The sequence below is a fragment of the Arvicanthis niloticus genome, chromosome 10 (genome assembly GCF_011762505.2).
Source record: "Arvicanthis niloticus isolate mArvNil1 chromosome 10, mArvNil1.pat.X, whole genome shotgun sequence".
NCBI lineage: Eukaryota > Metazoa > Chordata > Mammalia > Rodentia > Muridae > Arvicanthis > Arvicanthis niloticus.
The window spans coordinates 37,332,608-37,351,901 of NC_047667.1; the positions used below are offsets into that span (position 1 = coordinate 37,332,608).

The window sequence follows — 19,294 nt, forward strand, 5'->3', positions numbered from 1 at the left end:
GCTTATCTTCAGTATTATAGTTAATTAATTAATAGCTGCCATGGGCTCTGTTTACTGAAGAAGCCTGATATACTAGACTTCCTCTTCCTCAGTTTACTAGATTGTATTAGTATTCACAATTAAACTATTTAATAGTAAGACTCATTATTAACATGTGGGCATAGTCCTTTGCTTTAATAGGTACAATTTAGTCACTTTCATAGATATTTGCCAGGAGGAGCATCTTACTTTTTAAAGTCCTAGAAATATCCTCATTTTTTTTTACATTGTAAAAGAATCACGTTGTGCACACTGTAATGTATCATTTATGAGAACTCTGTGAGGCAGACACCACAGAGGATGCTATTTATATTCTACATTCCAGCTGAGGTAGAGCCCAATGCTCCTGAGCACGTAACTAAGAATACCAGCCAGCCGTACCAGCACAATACTACCTTTGGGATTACATACCCAGTCCTGGTAGGTATTTTCCCCAAGGTTACTGCAATAATCTGGAAAGATGCCTGTCCACATTTCAGACATCCTAAGGTGTCATTCATTTTTAAAGATCCTTTCTTCACAATAGGCCATGCTAGCACATCCATGTGGTTGACCTCTCTAATAAAAGGCTAGTCTTCACTTCTGTGGATAGACAGTGGCCCTCTGTTGCCAATATGTGGTAGAAAAAAAGTGTGGATATTTTTTTTAAACTCCAAGGGTAATGAGTCATTTTCTGAGAAAAAAATGGAAAATTTCATAACGTTTGTTTTGTTTATTCATTTGTTTGTAAGCCGTTATCTTACCTCATAAGTTTTGAGAGGTCATATTTAATGTAATATTTTAAATTTTCACTGTGATTTATTCTTACAAACAAGTGAATAGTTAATATTCAGTAATCAAAATTATTTTTAAAAAGCAAGTAATATTCACAAATCACAGAAATGGTTGATCTAGAAATCTAGGTTGTCCAAAAGATCAACAATCAATTATATTTTCATATGAAGACAACACTGTCTTGGTTGCTGTTCTATTGATGTGAAGAGACACCATGCCCAAGGCAACTTTTATAAAAGAAACCATTTAATTGGGGCTGGCTTACAGTTTCAGAGCGTTAGTTCATTGTCATCATGGTGGAAACCATGGCAACAGGCAGGCAGATGTAATGCTTAAAAGCTCATATCCTGATCCACAGGCAGCAAGCAGAGAGGCACTGGATTTTTGTAACCTCCAAGTGGCACACCTCCTCCAACAATGCCACACTTCCTAATACCTCCTAAACAGTTCTACCAACTGAGCATTAAGCATTCAAACATATGAGCCTATAATGGCCATTCTCATTTGAACCACCAAAAAACTATTTAAAAAATAAAATTTACAAATACCATTACAATAACCCTAAGAAATCAGGGAATATATATTGTATGTATAAATTTGCATATATATATATATGTGTGTTAATGTATATATGTATATTTATGTTATATATATATATGTGTATATATGAATACTCATATGTTTTTTCATGTATATATAAGAAGTCTTACAGAAAACTACAACATATTACTAAATTAATTAAAAATTATTCATTGTCATATAACCTCTATATTAATTGATATTGATCTGTCAAATCATTACAGGAGTGAAGGGAAGAGTATGTATGTCTGTATGTGTCTGTGTGTAAGTGCATATGTTCACATGAGTTGACAAATACTTCCAAAATTAATATAAAGATTCAGGAGTAAAAATAAAATAATCATTTTTACTCTTGGAGAAGAAGCAGAAAGATTTATGATAACATATATATGCCTTTCAAATCTTTGCAATTGGGGCAGTTTCATACTGGGTCAAGCACAGACTAATAGACCAATAGGAATGAAAAATAAATCAAGTCACACATATATAATTGTCTAAATTATAGCAATACAGAATGGCTATCAGTAGAATGCATAGTTTGAAATTAATAAAATAATACACAACAATAAACACATGTGGAATTCTATTCACAACAACTTGAATGAACCACCAAAAAATCATTCTGAATACAGATGTTTACAGAAATGGGGGGGGGTGGGGAGCAAAATTTACCCATGACATTAGATGTAAATACAAGTTTTCTATAAGGAGATTTATGAACTACAAGAGACATGAACCAACCTTTGGGAGTATTCACAGTGGATATTTTTATTTAAATGATGATTCCTGAGTGGAATACATATGTAAAACTTCATCAAGCCTAGCTTAGCAATGCATGTCTAGGAGAAAGAGAAATGACAGGGAGAGGCAGGAAGGGAAACTGGGGAGATAGAGAAAAAGGGGAAGATTAAGAAGATAGAGAGAGAGGTGGTGAGGGAGGATTATAAAAAAAATTAAGAAGTAACCAAAGGGAAAGAAAAACGAAAATAAAAATAAAATAAAAAAAATGAGTTATGAATATAAAGAAAGAAAACATTACAAAAACTATAGTATGCTAATTTTGCAATCCACGCAGGAAAACAAAGGCTAACTAGGGAAGAATTAATAAAAGAACAGTGTTTCAGTAAGCAAAAATGAGGCTATAGGTTATTCATCAATACTCACAAAATTTATCTCGAGTCCACTGAAATTTAACTGAATGAATCCCAAGTGCTGAATTCAGACAGGAACCCCCCCCCCATCTCTCTTATTGTTATTGACTTGGTTTGGTTTTTAATCAAAGCCAGACTGTATGTTTTCAATGAAATATAGAAAATCACAGTGAATAAAATTTGAATTATTCAACTCTTCACTAAAAATTAGCCAACCATAGAATTTGTTTAGCCTTTCTAGCTAAGTGAAAGTTTATACAATTATTTACCTTGGGGGCACATATCAACATACAGTTCTAAACTCAGGAATCCATTTGTCCTTTCTCTATGAAGTCACAGGCGACTACGTTCAAGAAGTTTGGTGTTGTCACAAATATTTTGCTATTTTCCTAAATCCCTCCTTCTCTGAAGATTTATAGCAATTGAAAGACACGTGTTTGTTTTGTAATGCAGCCTGGTCTTGTGTACCACATGATGTTTGTGAGTATAATACAAATTCAAGGAGTAGTTTAATATTTCAGTTTTACAGTGAGTGTATGGTGGCTCACAGCTTTGGCACCTGCCACCAGAGGGCGGACTGTGCCTGACTCTCCGAGTTCGAATCCTGTGGCCCCGTGTGATTCTCAGCAAGTCTCATGAAATATAAAAATTCAGTTTTACTAGCAACACACACACACACACACACACACACACACACACACACACGGAGCACATCAGTTTCTCTCCCAGAAGGAATGTACCACTTACTATAATATGCTGATAAGGATCTATGAAAGACATTTTGGTCCCAGCTGCAGGAATGCCCACACTTCCCAGGTCTTCTCTGGTACTGTAGCTTCTTGAAGCCTACAAAAGAAGCAATCATTATCATTAAGTTTTCTCCCGGACTCAGTTCCAAGATTAAACAAAAAAGGTGACTAGACATCTTAGGATATGCAAATCTACAGGATTAGACCAGGTGGACTGAGTTCTCTCTATATGACTTATCAGTGTATATATTTTACATACGCACAGTTTACAGGGGGGTGTTAAGCATAGTTTGATGGTACCATTTAACTTCCACATCGATTTGTTCAATTTTTTTCTAAAGATTTTTGTTTTGGTTTACTTCTACTTGTCAGGTATATAGTGAGAGATTGTTTGGATTTAAGAAAAATTAAAATTATTCTTGAGGGACCAGAAAGATGGCTCAGCACTTAACAGTAGTACTCTTGCAGAGATCGTGGTGCACTTCACACCACCCACATGAGGCATCTCACAACCAGCACAAACTCCAGGTCCAAGACATACAAAGCCCTCCTCTGGCCTTCAAGGATATCTACACTCACTAGTACAAACCCACACTCACTTACATACATGCTTAACTAAAAAGAATAAAGTTCTTTTTAAAATTATTATGCCATATACAGTTAAATAGCACATATTCTTTGCTTTTTCAGTTGCTTAGCATTATATAAATTCACAATGATAAAGTAATAGCTTTTTCACCTTCAGTATTTATTAAGAATCTTTAAAAATGTATTCATATTGAATTTGAATTTTGGTGATAAAATTTTATTTTTTTTAACTTCTAAGCCTCCAGTTTAACTGGAAACAGTTAAGTGAAAATATTTTTCCAATTTATTTATTAATTGATCGATTTATGTACTTATTTATTTGAGGCAAAATTTCTCTATGTGGTCCTGGCTGTCATGGAATTCGCTCTGTAGCACAGGCTGTGTTCGAACCCAGAGGTCCACCTGCCTCTGCCTCCTGTTTGCTGGGATTAAAGGCATGCACCACCATGAAAGTATTTTAATATAAAAAGTATTCTCGTTCCATAATTCACTCATATTAAATTAAAATAAAATTATTCACTGAAGGGTAATTTTCATAAGGCCGAAAGGAGCTATGCAGTCGGCTGAAGGAAAAAAAAGTCACCAATGCTCTTACACAGCTGTGACAACCTGCCAAGTAAGATGTATCCATCAGTGTAATAGTGGCATGACTGTTAAAATGTTGCCCAACTGCTTTCTTCTGGTTGAATTTAAATCCTGCTCCACAGGAGAAAATTTATGCCTGGTACTATCAACCTGGTCAAAACCCATGGCTAGGAAAGTCATGCATCCTAGGAAGGAGTCTACTCTTGTTGTTTTGTTAAATAAGCATAGAAAAATGACTTCTAAATATTTTTGTTTACACCTACATATCAGTGCTAATCTCAAACTTTGTCAGATTTCCTTTCATAATAGGCAGTATTCTTTTGTTTTGTTTTGGTTTGGTTTTTGTTTTTCTTTTTCTTTTTTATTGAATATTTTCTTTATATTTCAAATGTTTTCCCCTTTCTGGGTCTCCCCTTCTGAAAACCCCTACCTATCCCATCCCCCCTCCTCCTGCCTCTGTGAGTGTGCTCCTCCACCCACCCACTCCCATCTTCCCACCCTGGCCTTCCCCTACACTGAGGCATCAAACACCCTCAGGCCCAAGGGCCTCTCCTCCCACTGATGGCCAACAAGGCCATCTTCTGCCATATATGCAGCCAGAGCCATGAGTACTCTTTGGTTGGTGGTCGAGTCCCAGGGAGCTCTGGGGGGATCTGGCCAGTTGACATTGTTGCTCACCCCACAGGGCTGCAAACCTCCTCAGTTCCTCCAGTATTCTTAACTGGTCAAAGTGCTAGCACAAGTGACTGTTAAATTCTTAGCCTTAAATGGAACACCTATATTAATCCCTGGCACTAAGGCTCAGGGAACATTGTGGAAGATGAAGCAGAAAGAATTTAAGAGCTGAAGGTTGGAAATGAATACTTCAAAACACTGTCTTGTGAAAATGACATGGCTCTTGTACTCAGGAGCTCACAGCAGCTGTGACTACCTGTCAATACCAAGCTCATCAATATTTCATCATGAATGGATAAGGGCTTAGAAGACCCAAACATTATATACCTGGACATGAGCTTCAATTCTTGGTTCTTCTATCTCCACCTCCCTAGGGCTGGGATGAAAACAGTACACCATCATGCCCAACTTACACATAATTATGTTTATCCGTTACTCATGTATTTTTTTTACATTTATGAGTGAGAGAGTATTTGTGAGTGAGAGAGAACAGAGCATTGTAAGTGTTTATATGTACATCGATGCAAGTGTACCACATGCATGTAAATGTCAAAGGGTGACTTATAGGAATCATTCTTCTACAACGTGAGTTCCAGGAACCGAATTCATGTTGTCAGGCTTGGGATAGAGCATATTAACTTAGCAAGCTATATCGATGGGCCTGCTTATCACGTATTCCTATAAGGCTGCACAAAGCAAGTTTGTTTCAAGACAAGTTTTGTCCATGTATCCCTAGCTGTCTTGGAATTACTTCTGTAGACCAGACTGGCCTCAAACCCACAGATTTCCACCTTTCTCTGCCTCCCAAGTGCTGGGACTAAAGGCTGCATCACCTCTGCTCAGCATGCATACAGCATTTTAAATCAACTTTAAACAAAGTGAATCCAAACCATCATTCTGATTTTCTCTCAATAAACTAATATAAGGTTAGGCCTCTTCCTCAGCTTCTCCCTTGGGGTTTCTGCCTTGAATTCCTGTTCTGGCCTCCCTAGATGATGCACTGTAACATGAATTTGGAAAGCAAATTAACTGTTTCCTCCTCTAGTTGCTATTGTCCATGGTCTTTATCACAACAAGAAAAAAGCAAACTAAGAAAGAATGACTAACAGCCAACCTGAGGTTTGGAAGGGATAAACTAACTGCAACCCTTTCTCACTCTGCTAATTCCTAACCAGGAGGCTAATCCAGCTTCGTGGGGATCCAACACTGTCTTCCGGAATTTTCAAGCACAAATGTGCACATACTCTCACATAGACACAAACACATATACACAATTACAATTTAAAGTAACAAATAAGTGATAAATAAGGCCAAAACTCACAGAGGCCATGATAACATAAATGGTAACAACTGTACAGGTTCAAAAAAAGACAGAAATCCCAGCCCTGAGAAGAGGAAGTGAACACAGAGTTCTACTCCTAACCAAGAAGCTATTTGCAATCAATTGATACCTTCTGGGAAAGGAAACATTAGTCTTCTCCAATAGAATCTCACTGGGTATATAAACTACATGTCAGGACAGGCTGCATGCCAGGAGTAGTTGGCTAACACAAAATGCACTTTTTGTTTTGTTTTGTTTTGGTAGTCTTTTATGCTTGCTATGTTTTTGTTTTCTTTTTTAATGTTTAATGTTTGGTTTGTTGTTATAATAGATGGGATCCATATTGGAATTTATGAAAGCAAAAAAGGTTATGACTGGTATTCTCACCCAAATTATTCATGATAAAAGTTGTAGGTGGGCTATGGTGTAGTTCAGTGGTAGAATTCTTGCCTTGCATGTGTGTGGCCAGCAGACTTCTATAGCTATTCAATTCACAAACTGCAGCTTTAGAAAAACATAGACATTTCTCTGTAGACTAATCTGTTCATTCATGCAACCCCTATGTCATTGCTAAGTGCGAGCATATGTTAGGCACCAGATTCAGTGAGCAAGGCACAGCTCCTACCTCCCAGAAACCTAGAGATTGTAGACATAGCAAAGAACAACATAGTGCCGTGTAGTGGGATGTATTGGAAAAAGCAGGGGTGCTGTCCAGCTATCCCTGGTCTCCGCCATGTTACCGCTCTAAGTTCCCACACTAACGGTAGCAGAGGCGCCAGCCCGGGAGCTCTGGCCTTGGCTCCATGAGTGGTTCACATGGTTCACATAGTCAGAATTGTGGCTCTAAGCATGACTCTTGGGCCAACTCTGCCACCCTCATAATGCTCGGCTCAACCCCAGACAATATCCGCCATGCTCGCGGTACCCAGTAGAATGAAGACTCTTAATGCTTAAAGATTACCCAGTGGATGTATATATTAGCAAATGCTCAATACACAAGATGCCCACACAATTGAAATTGTAAACCTAATTAGAATTTCCTAACCTTGATATGAATAACTAACTGCTAAAGACATGAGGGTAACATCTGCCATCTTTCCTCTCCTCCTCCTTGTCTTCCTTCTCTTTCTCTTTCCTTCCTCCTCCCAACTCCTAGCTCCACCCACCTCTTCTACTGCCCAATCACAAAGCTCTACTGCAAATACAATGGGCAGGAAAGGTTCCTGCAACAGTGCTGTACAACACCTAATGCTTTTATGTTACTAAAAGCAGGACCACTTCCTAGGATTGATATATTTTGATTGAAGGGCACTTTGAAATCTTTCTCCCCTATGAAAATATTTTTCATGAGTCCTTTAGTCTTATAGCCGAAAACCAGAGATTCTTAACTCGATCTGTAAATGATTCTTTCATACTTATTTACTTCAAGCTAAAACAAGAAAACTTTTTTCTACCATACCATAATACGTGTGCACATACATGTATGAATTAACTATGGAAGTGAGCTTAATGTGATACTTTCACTAGGAACAACGTACAGAATTTGTATTGTCCCATTTGATTAAATGCTAAGAGTGGTCCACCAAAATTGTTTCATGACTCAACTCTCAACAGTTTGACAAACACTGATCTAAGAGACTTCAAGATTAGATTTTCATCTACATTCTCATTCGCATCCCATTTCTCTCCTCTTTTCTATTCACAACCATACTGATTGTCGTTCCTTTCTCCAAATGCAGGATGTCCTCTCAGATGCAACAATGTAGCCTACTTCCTTTGATCATCTGCTTATTTAACAAATATTCAAGTAGAACATTTAGCTACTGTTTACCAATCATATTCCAAGGTCCCGGAGGTAAAGCAACAATTGAGATAGCTGCTCATCTTTGTAGGAACTTATATTCTATAGAGCAATCAGAAAATAAACAATCCAACAGGAAACATGAGTGTCTCCTAAAGCTAGGCTTGAGAAAGGGGCTGGCCACAGAGGGTGGACGAGTGGACTTAGACGATAATGTTCCCAGCCGGCATGTGGAGGAAGTGAGAAAGGTCCTGTGGCTGCTAAATAAAAAAAACTAAAGCAAAAATGGTTGGTGATGAGGTTACAAAGGAAGCAGCGTTAGATCTTGCTGGCCTTGGTAGGAAGCACTTGTACACCAGCTAAAAACAGACGTAAGTTTCAGAACTCAGCTTCAAGGTCACTACCACAGAGAAGTTTTCTGTGACCTTCAGAGCATGTCTGATTCTGTTTGTATTTTCTACGTCTTCAAGCCTATAATTCCCCTTCCAACATGTCTGCCTTCCCTTATGGAACTAAAGCCAGATCTATAAAGTCAGTGACCGTGTTCACCTTGTCCTTGCAGCTGTTTTGTATGCCTACAACATGGCGCCTACAACACAGTGGGCTCAAGGTAAAGATGTGTTCAATGGAGGATGGATGATGGACAGAACTAGGAATAATGGCAAGCGTGTGCATATAGGAAGTTCTCACAATAACACCCTTTCAATGGCCCTCCTGTTCATGCCTAACTATATTTAACAGCAAAAAGATGCTATAAATGAGTCTGTACTTTAAAAAATAAAAAGAGGAAGAAGGAAAATTCCACAAGAACTGAGATGACTCTTCATTTAGAGGAAATCTGTTGCTGGGGACCAAAGCCTGGTATCAGCAACTTGATTTCCTCTTTTCCCATCCAGTAACTCCATTCATAACTACCGTGTTCACCATCCAACTATCAGCCAAAACCACATCCTCCAGCCAGACCTGGACGACGCTTCCCTGGCAGGAAATGTGTTTGAGATAGTTAACAGATTAAGTATCCAACTAATATTTTCCCTTTAATGTTTATATTATTCTTTGGTAAATATATATATATACCATGTACTTAGATCCAACTAATATTATTAAGTCTGCCCCCATTTCTCCTTGTCTCCACTTCTCTAAAGCTACAGCGCTAAGAACTGCAAGATAACCAGATATTAGACAAACATGACTCATGGCATTAATCCTTTAGTCCTAGAACAACTTCCTTTTCCTTGTCTTCTTTAATTCCACCCAGGTCTCAATTTTTTTTTCCAGCTCTCATGAAATTTCAAGCTGCCTTAGAAGATTTCCGTTAACTTTTGCAATGAACAAAAATAATGAACTCATGGGTTTAGATGCCAGGTCCATTTAGAATGGAAAGCAGATACTATTGCAGGAAGGGAAAGTGGGTCACTGACTTTCCTCCTCCCTTCCCTAGATCTAATATTTTAACATTTCTCTTTCTGTGGCAAAACACACTTACAAAAAAAAAAAAACATTTTAGAGAAGGAAAGGGTTTATTCAGCAAAGACTCCTAGGCTCCAGCCCATCATTAAGAGGAAGTCAAGGTGGGAAGTCAAATAGTCTTATCATATCTATAGTCCAATTCCCAGAACCAAATAGACTAATGATGCACATCTGTATCCTAGTACTAGGGAGATAGAAACAGGAGACTCAGGAATCCAAGGTCATCTTCAGCTACATGAGTTTGAAGTCAGTTTGTAATACATGAGATTTTGTATTTCAAAATCAAATCAAAAACCAACCCACCAAACAACAACAACAAAAAACCATGCACACTATGTAAAGTAAATAATCCAGTTATAGTGTTTTTTCATATTAACAAAAATATGCTAGGGTCTTGGCTAAAAGTTCCACTTGAAGGTTGAATGTCAAGCTAGACCAACTTCCAGAACAGCAGAGAAAAGAATTTGAAAAGTTCTTGCTGTAGAAACACTGGCAAAGCAGACATGTCACAAATAATCACTTAATAACTCTGGAAACCAATGGAAGAACATAAGACATATGAACAACATATCTTCGAATATGCCAAGAGCCAGAAAGAATGGAGACCTTTGGCATTTTAGGAATAAGCTGTTCCTACCCTCCCCAGTTTCTCATCATGAAGTTCTAAGTAGCAAGGCAATTCAGCCTTGAGAATGCACAGCTCTGCTGCCTTGCTGGTTGGTACTGGACAGAACATGGAAAATTCCACACCCTAGAAGTTGTCAGAGAAACCAAAGATCACAGATGCAAACACCAGATACATCTTATACTATAATGTAATCCACACTGTCTGAGACAAGCAAGAAAACCAGACAATAGACCAGCCAGAAAATTAAATACGGCAACAAGAGCTATGTGTGAGGCTCCAGATACAATCTCCAACACGACAGTTGGAGAAAGGTTGGTCGAGAAAGACCTTGGTAAGGTCCAGTGTGTTTCTGATGTGCTGAAAGAATGTGAGCAAGGTTACACCATGTGAGGATCCTAAAGGCGGGGAGGAAAATGTAGGCAGAGACTTGTAAGCTGCCTGAATTTAGAAAGCATTCTTCAAGCCACTTGCAAGTCAAATGTCACAGGAGAGATGTACTACTCATTTAAGATCCCTAACTAAACCTTTGCCAAGCACTGGCTGACAACTAAGCCATGCTAACCCAGGAATAAGCCTAGGAGAAGATCACTGAAAGTAAAAAACAACAATGGGGACAGAGGAGTAACCTGAGCAAACATTCCTGAGGCTGACCGCTATAGAGCACATCTGTGAATAAGTTGAGGACCATCACTAAAACAACTCAACAATACCAATAACTTACCCATAGAACATTTCAGAATCAAAAGACAACATCATGTGAAATTTACACCTTGATATGCAACCTAGAATTTCATTTTCAGAAGTAATAAGAAGGCCAATAAGAGGGCTCAGCTGGTAGAGGTGACTGCCGCCAAGCTTGAGGACCTGAGTTCAGATCCCAGGACCCCCATGGTGGAAGGAAGAACTTCCTCCTGCACATTGTCTGACATCCTCTTCACAAGCTCCTTGGCAAACACACACATAAACACTCTAAATAAATAAATAAATGTAATAAATGTAATAAAATGTGACGAGGTTTTTAAAACAAATAAATAAACAATTAAAAAACAACAAAAACAATGTGAATCAAATACCAAAACTTTCCAAGGAGAAAGAGAAGGAAAAAAATGGCAACAAATATTGATGAAAATTCCCATGATTCTGATTTAAAAATTTATCAATAAAGTTCAGTTCCTCCAAGTGGGATAAATACAAAGAAGACTGGTGTCTAGACACATAGCCAGTCTGGTGAAATTCAAAGAAATAAAGAATAATTTTAAGAGCAAGAAAATAAAAGTTGTTCATGCTTGCAATAATTAAAGATCAACAAATAAATGGCTTCTCTTTGGAACCAACAGCATCCTGAAGGCAGGCAGACCACATACTCAAAGTACTGAAAGAATCAAGCTGTACACCAAGAAAAATGGAGCCACCAAACTTTCAGAAATACAAACAGACAGAATATCAGCACAATGGCCTATTCTGTTGATTGTGTTATATTTTTTATCTGTTTTTAAATTGTAATTATGTGTATATGTTTGTGTCTGTGTGAGAGTATGTGCATGTTTAAGTACAGGTGCCCTCAAGTTGTATTTACAGGTGGTTGTGAGCCACCCCGTGTGGTGCTAGGATCTGCAACAGCAGGGAATCAGAGCTTTTCATTGTATTTACACACATCGACATAGCAGTAAACACAGGGAGAATTTGTTGTGAGATAAATACTAATAAACTAATAAAAGATGCAGAACCTAAATCTAAAAGTGTGTGTGTGTGTATGTGTGTGTGTGTGTGTTTATAAGGGTGTGTTTGATGTCAGCAAAAGGAAAGAAGGGACCACTAAGAGATGTTATGAAATACGGAAAAAGGAAGGCAAAGGGGGAGCACTACTGATAGAGAGAAGAGAAGCAGCTGGGAAGGAATACGAGGAAAGGGAATAATGAGCCCACAAAATGACTCATAAATGAAAATGTCATGATGAAACCCATTACTTTGCATGCTAACTTAACATTAATTAAAAATTATTAAAGGACAGGAAATGCAGCTTAGTGTTGGAACATTTCCCTAACATGCATGAGATCTTGGGGTCAGAACAAGGAAGGAGAGAGAGAGAAAGGGAGGGAGGGATGGAGGGAGGGAGGGGAAGGGAAAGGAAGGGTAGGGAACAGAAGGGAGGGAAAGGGAAGGGAGGGGAGGGGAGGGGAAGGCAGGGGAGGGGAGACAGGACATAGTAAAAAGAAGAGGGAAGTGATAAATATTGGAGTAAGGAAAGATAACAGATGATCTGAATCCATAAGAAGAAATTAAGAATATCAGACTCAATATACGTCTTAGTTTTATCCCTACATTTTATAGGAGGATGAGGTTTATAAAAACATGGTTTGTAACACATGCAGATATAATACATGTAACAGCAATAGCCAAATAAGTAAAGAAGTATTGTCACTACAGGGAAAGACTATTTTACAAGAATAAGTTACTACTCACATGATGAAGAGTGTAATAAATGAATATATGTAGCTTAATTCCTACAACTAACAAACTCATTTAAATATCATTGAAATACTAACAAAAATTATTTAAATGAACCACTAGGCCAAAATGAAACAAACACAATAGATCACCAGAATATAGCTCCCAAGTACGAGGAGCAGAAGACTAAAAATAAGTACATAGAGAAATGAGATGTAGGTAAACAGAAACCACAATGACAGAGAGAAATGCAACCCTATCTCTATCAACAATAAATGTGAAACCAGATGAGGCATCACACATCTATAATACTTGCACTTGGTAGACTATGTCAGGAGGATTATAGGTTCAAGGTCAGCCTGGCCAGAGAGAACCCTGAGAGCTACTGTATCTGCTTCTGGTTGCCAGCCAGGAGTAAATCATAAGTTTCTATTGCTTAAGGCACAGCATACAAGACTAGAGAACTCAAGCTGGAAGTGATTCTTCATCCCAGCTAGCCAGTTTTCATAATTTTCACAGGTACTATTTAGGCTCTTGGGCTGCTAGGAAATAATTATCATCAACATTCTTAGCTATAGACCCTGCATGTTGTATTACCAACCTGCAAGGCAAAATGGTGCAACATTGGCATGACTTGTCCGTTAACCAATTACTTTCTAATTGGAATTGAGGTCGACTCCACAAGAGGGAGGGAAGTCATGTCTGGTACTGAAATCGTGATCAAAAGCCAGTGGTCGGTGACATCACAGGCTTTACTGAGGAGGATACCCTGGCTTGCTTTTTGGTTTTTCGGTCTGTTCTTTAGATATAGATCAATATAGATGTAGGTGTAGATGTAGATATAGGTGATCATTTGCCAAATTGTCTTACAAATATTTATGCTTCTGCCCATAAATAGTACCAGTGTCAGTTTTGATCAAGTAGCTTCACTTTGCAGGATATAGAGGTTATGGTATAGACTGACAACTAGTCAAAATACTAAGAATAAGGCATCCCAGAATGCACAATCATCTATATCACCTTTCCCAGAGGCTCAAGGAACACTATAGACCAGAGGGTGAAAAGAATTTTAAAAGGGGAATAGTGGTGTGGAAGGCTATCATTTGGACATGGCAGGGTCATCATCCTCCTGAACTCTCAGTATCTGAGATCACTAGCGCAGGACATGCCCAAGATGGGGATGCACAATATCATGTCCTGGAGCAGGATGGGTTTCACAAGCCCCAGCCTCTCTCTAGAGACCTAGATGAACTTAGTGGGTGCTAAAGAAAAAATTGCCTTGAGTGGTAGAACCACTGGTCAGTTGTTCATGCTTTTATAAATAACCTATTAAATTGCACTTGGTGTAACCCTAATGAATTTCATTGGTTCATGGAAAAAAATCAGAAACCAATAAAACATGAAAGTGTGTGTGTGTGTGTGTGTGTGTGTGTGTGTGTGTGGCCATAAACTAGTCAGAAAGGGAAAAGAATCAGTGGAAGCTGGAATGAACTGAGGGTAATGATGTGTGAGTGTAGTCAAAATGTATTAGAAACACGTTTGAAAATATCACATCATGGCACATGCTAATCGAAACCTAAAAATAAGTAAATAACAAGAAATACACGCACAAATGAAAACTTAATAATAAAGAACAACTACATAGTAAAAAAAAAAAAAAGTTCTCAAAAATGAAACAGCATGTTATGTACGTGGATCTGTCCTCCAGTGAAAGGCAATGGCTTTCAGCCTGAGTAATACAAAGGCTTGTAAACATATAAACAAAGTCTGTCATGCTTTAGCAAGTGCTTTGTTTAGCATACAGTGGGGAACCTTAGTAAAAGGCATGTGAGAACTCTGTATAGCACTTTAAGGATTTCTTATCCTAATTATCTCTAGTTTATTCTAAACTACAGTACATGTGATGGGGCTGTGGTGATGCCTGCCCTTAATCTCGGGGCTCTGGAATCAAAGGAAGATGGATCTGTGAGCTCAAGGTCAGCCAAGGCTACACAGTGAGACTCTGTCTCAAAAAAGAAATGTCAATAGACCTCATTCATATGTATAGTTTTCATTCCAGGAAATGAAGCAGTCCTACGGGAATCAGGTTAGGATACAGTCACTTTCCTCAGGACAGAATCATGCTTAGTTACTGTCAGTGAGTCCACTTGTGTAGTTCTGGTTAGGAATCAGCTTCTTCTCACCCATTTTTTCCCCTCCTGTGTCTGAGTAATGGGAGCAGATACCTTAGGTTTCTGTGGTATTAAGACATCTCTACCCAACTATCCATAGTAAACACTAGGAAAATGCCTTTACCCCCACAATTAGCTCAGTCTTGAAAAATCTTACTACAACTAAGTTGCACAACTGTTATAATGACTGTTCATAAAATGGGAGGGTTTTCCCTCATTTCTTCTAACTACACTAAACAACCAGTCTTCCTGTGTAAAGACTATCTTGCAAACTTACAGTAAGAGATAGGAACCTCATAGTTTGGTTGGTTTGGGGGGTGGTTATTGGGTTTTTTTGTTTGTTTGTTTTTTGTTTTGTCTTGGTCTTTTTCCCATCCCCATGCCCCACCCCTATGCTCTATAATTAGAAACCTCTGGAATACTCAGAACTGGGATACACTTCCCAACACACACTTGCTTCTGTTGGCTTTCAATAAGTGATTAATATCGTATGCTGTGACCAAAACCCATTTAGTCATGTTGGGGCAACACAGGCTTCTCAGAAAAAAGTGAATAAAAACAAAAAGTCTGCCCTGAAGTACTTTGTCATTTCTGTCTCTCTGCAGAGGGTGATGTAACAAAGGGAGAACAGGGTATAATTAGAACCATGGCATCTGGTGGCAAGGAGGACAGGAAGTCCATTTCCTAGGTAGTGACAAGAGCTTTCACAACATAGCACACCCTTCTCAGATGGAGCCAAATGGAGCTTGCTCCCTCTCCTGTCCTGATCCCCCATGCATTCTGCACTGGATAAAATGAGCCAATGTATGTCAACTCCAACTACAATCCAATGAATGAATAAAAATAACATATTGTTGTTTATAAAACTGATGCTTTCCCAAGCTGCCTCAACCCTATAGGAGGTGCCTCAACTCGGTAGGATCTATGGAGAGTTCTAAGAAGCCTGAAGTTGACCAGTTTGTTGAGCAACTCTTACAAGGATCTTGTGCCTTTTAAATGCTCAACATTAAGTTTTTGTAGAACATATGAAGTGCTTACATTTTGAATTCACTAGAACTTTAAAAAGTTAAAAAAAAAAAAAAATGGGCCACTGACCTGTCTAATGCCAGCTCAAACCAAGGTTTTTTCCATTATGGTGGCTAAGAGGGTACTTTGGAAACAAAAGAACTTGGCTCTGGGTTCTGTCAGCATCCTCTCTAGACATGCATAACCACTCAGGCATTACTGAAGTTCTGCTCTTGAACTGTATGAATGATGCTTCTTTTTAAACTAAGGCGAACCAGAGCTTTCTATTAACCACAAGCAGAGAAAAAAAAAAGAGCAATGGGAATTAAAACGGTGACTGTGCCAGGCATTGTGATACACGCCTTTAATCTTATCACTCAGGAGGCAGAGGCAGAGAGGTCTCTGAGTTCGAGGCTAGCCTGGTCTATATAATGGGTTTTAGGTGAGCCAAGGCTACATAATAAAATCCCATCTCAAAACAAATAAATAAAAAGGTAGGTTTTTTAAAAGGCATGTATAGATCCCCAGGTGGGGCAGGCTCTGGATGGCCTTTCCATATACAGACACCAAACACAGACACTATTGCGGACACCAAGAAGTACTTGCCTGATATAACTCTCCTGAGAGGTTCTGCCAGAGCCTGACAAATACAGAGGTGGATGCTTGCAGCCAACCATTGGACTGAGCATGGAGACTACAATGGAGAAGTTAGGGAAAGGATTGAAGGAGCTGAAGGGGTTTGCAGCCTATAGGAAGAACAACAGTATGAACCAACCAGATCTCCCAAAGTTCCCAGGGACTAAACCATCAACCGAAAAGTACACAAGGAGGGACCCATGGCTCCAGCAGCCTATGTAGCAGAGGATGGACTTGTGTAGCAGAGGATGGACTTGCGGAGCATCAGTGGGAAGAGAGGCCCTTGGTCCTGTGAAGGCTCAATGCCCCAGTGTAGAGAAATGCCAGGGCAGGGAGGCAGGAGTGGGTGGGTAGGGGGGAGCACCCTCAAAGAAGCAGTTTGCAAAGGGGAAAACCAGAAAGGGGATAACATTTGAAATGTAAATAAATAAAATATCCTATAAAAAAAAAGATTAAAAAGGAAAAAAAAGGCATGTATAAGAAATGTCTCCCAAGCCACATTTATTTCAGCACAGAAAGCCTGGGGATGTAAGTGCACATTCCCAGACTCTGAAACACAGGTTATCAACTAGGTGGCTTTCTCAACCCAGGCACATAACTGCGGAGCCTACCCAGCACATCACCATGAGGCACCTGGTGCCATGCACTAGAACCCATGCTCTTCCTTTAGAACTGTTTTTTTTTTCCTCCCTGCTTTCTCTTTTAGGTCTCTTATGCTTCTTCCTAATCACTCACATGTGCCTTCCTAAAGTTCACTCTAAACTCAAACCACATAAAGAGCACACACCATGGCTTCAGAGAAGGAACAGTCTATTGGCTGAAAATAGAACTTCAGAGAAGCACAAACTAGCAAGATCCGAAGGAAGGGGGAAGGGAAATGTTAGGAAAGCCTCAGTGCTAAGGATCCCAGTCAGCTGTGGCTGTCCCTGAAGCTGTCTGCCCACCACTCAATGTTCTGCAAAAATGCTTTGTGAGGAAGCAATCTTGATATATCTACTAGCTCCGGACCTGTGTGTTTCTACATGATAGCTCAGCACAAGCTCTGTACTTCATTACACAGTGGTGGCCCTAGCTCTAAACAGCACGAAGAGTTCAGCTTCTTCCCCGGGTCCTCTACTTGGGCCAGGAGCAATTATTTAACTGCTCTTGATAAAAGACAAATAAGCAAATGAGTACTTTTCATGGTATATTGAAGAAAACTGCCCAAACTATAAATGAACTATGCACTGAGAATTAATGTAAGGGAATTCTCTATTCATAGAACCTAAAACAACAAACCACTGGGTATCTAAGCAGCTGCTTGTTTTAGTACTAATTTTTTTTCTCTATTAAATTTTATTTTTGAGATAGGTATGTGATTGATCAAATTGATTTCACTTAATGTCTACTTTTTAAAAAAATACTTTGAAGTTTTTATTCTTCTTTGTTTATTCTTTTCTCATTCAATAAATTCATCCTGACCACAGTTTCCCCTCCCTCCACTCCATCCCCCACAGTTCCCTACTCCAGCTCCCCTCCACCTTGGATCCACTCCTGCTTCCCTTAAGGAAAGAGCAGGCTTCCCAGGGATATCAATGGAACAGTGCATAACAAGTTATAATAAGATTAAATACACACTCGTTAATCATTCTCCAGCTACTTTATTAATTAAGTAATATATACGTACTACCTCATTTAGTTTTCTTAACAAGATAATAATTATTATTCACAATTTTGAGATTAAAACAAAGTGGATTTAGAAGGCCAAAGGACTGGTCAAATTGACAACTGGAACTCGGGCAAACTCTACATCCATACTGTATAAAACATCTCTCCCAAGTAGGATGAAACATTAACAGGACGTAGCCAGCCCTAGAATCCTGACCTGTTCGGTAGCAATTCTTTATTTCTATATCATTCTGACATGGCAAATAAGATTCTAAAGGGCAAGCAAGATGACTCAGTGGGAGAAGGCACTTGCTGCCAAGCCTGATGACTTGAGTTCAATAACCAAGACCAGACCCACATGGTGCAAGGAAGAAAACCAACTCCCCTAAGCTGTACTCTGACCTAAATACACACAGAGAGAGAGAGAGAGAGAGAGAGAGAGAGAGAGAGAGAGAGAGAGAGAGAGAAGACAGAGACAGAGAAACAGAGAGAGAGAGACAGAGACACAGAGGCAGAAACAGAGAGGGAAAAAGAGTGAGCACACACAGCTGTTGAACACAAGGAATGTCTACATATACACACATGCTCACAAAATAAACAATTTCTAAAAGACACAATATCCAGAAACATTTGGAAATTAATTTCACGAGAAGAAATGAGTTATTGGAAAGCCTTGGTGACATGCCAGAAATGTCATGTCTGAAAGAAAGAAAAAAAGAAACAAACAAACAAAGAAACAAAGAAAAAAGGAAGGAAGGAGGAAATCTGACTACAGATTTGTGACAATCATTCATTTTCTTACAGTTCTAGAAAGTGGAAGTCCAAAATCAAAGCACTGCTGGTTTGTGTCTTCAGCACCCCTTGTTACATACAAGTGCTCGTTTTCTCATGCAGTCCCCATATGTCCCCTCCCTCTTCCCAATTGCCCCATGTGTCTCTGTGTGTTCAAATTTTCTGTTAGGAGAACATCTGTCTGGCTGGATTGTGGCCCATCTGACTGATCTTTTCTTAAAACCAATCATCCCTT

General features: G+C 38.9%; 1 protein-coding gene across 1 annotated transcript in view; it reads right to left on the reverse strand.

Moving 5' to 3' along the window:
• Pla2g4a (phospholipase A2 group IVA) overlaps positions 1 to 19,294 on the reverse strand; it is a 134,430-nt gene that overhangs the window by 103,928 nt on the left and 11,208 nt on the right. Inside the window, exon 2 of the mRNA XM_034513674.2 lies at positions 3,291 to 3,389. Within this exon, the coding sequence (XP_034369565.1) occupies positions 3,291 to 3,323 (33 nt within the window). The 5' untranslated portion in view covers positions 3,324 to 3,389. The remainder of the gene's footprint in view (positions 1 to 3,290; positions 3,390 to 19,294) is intronic.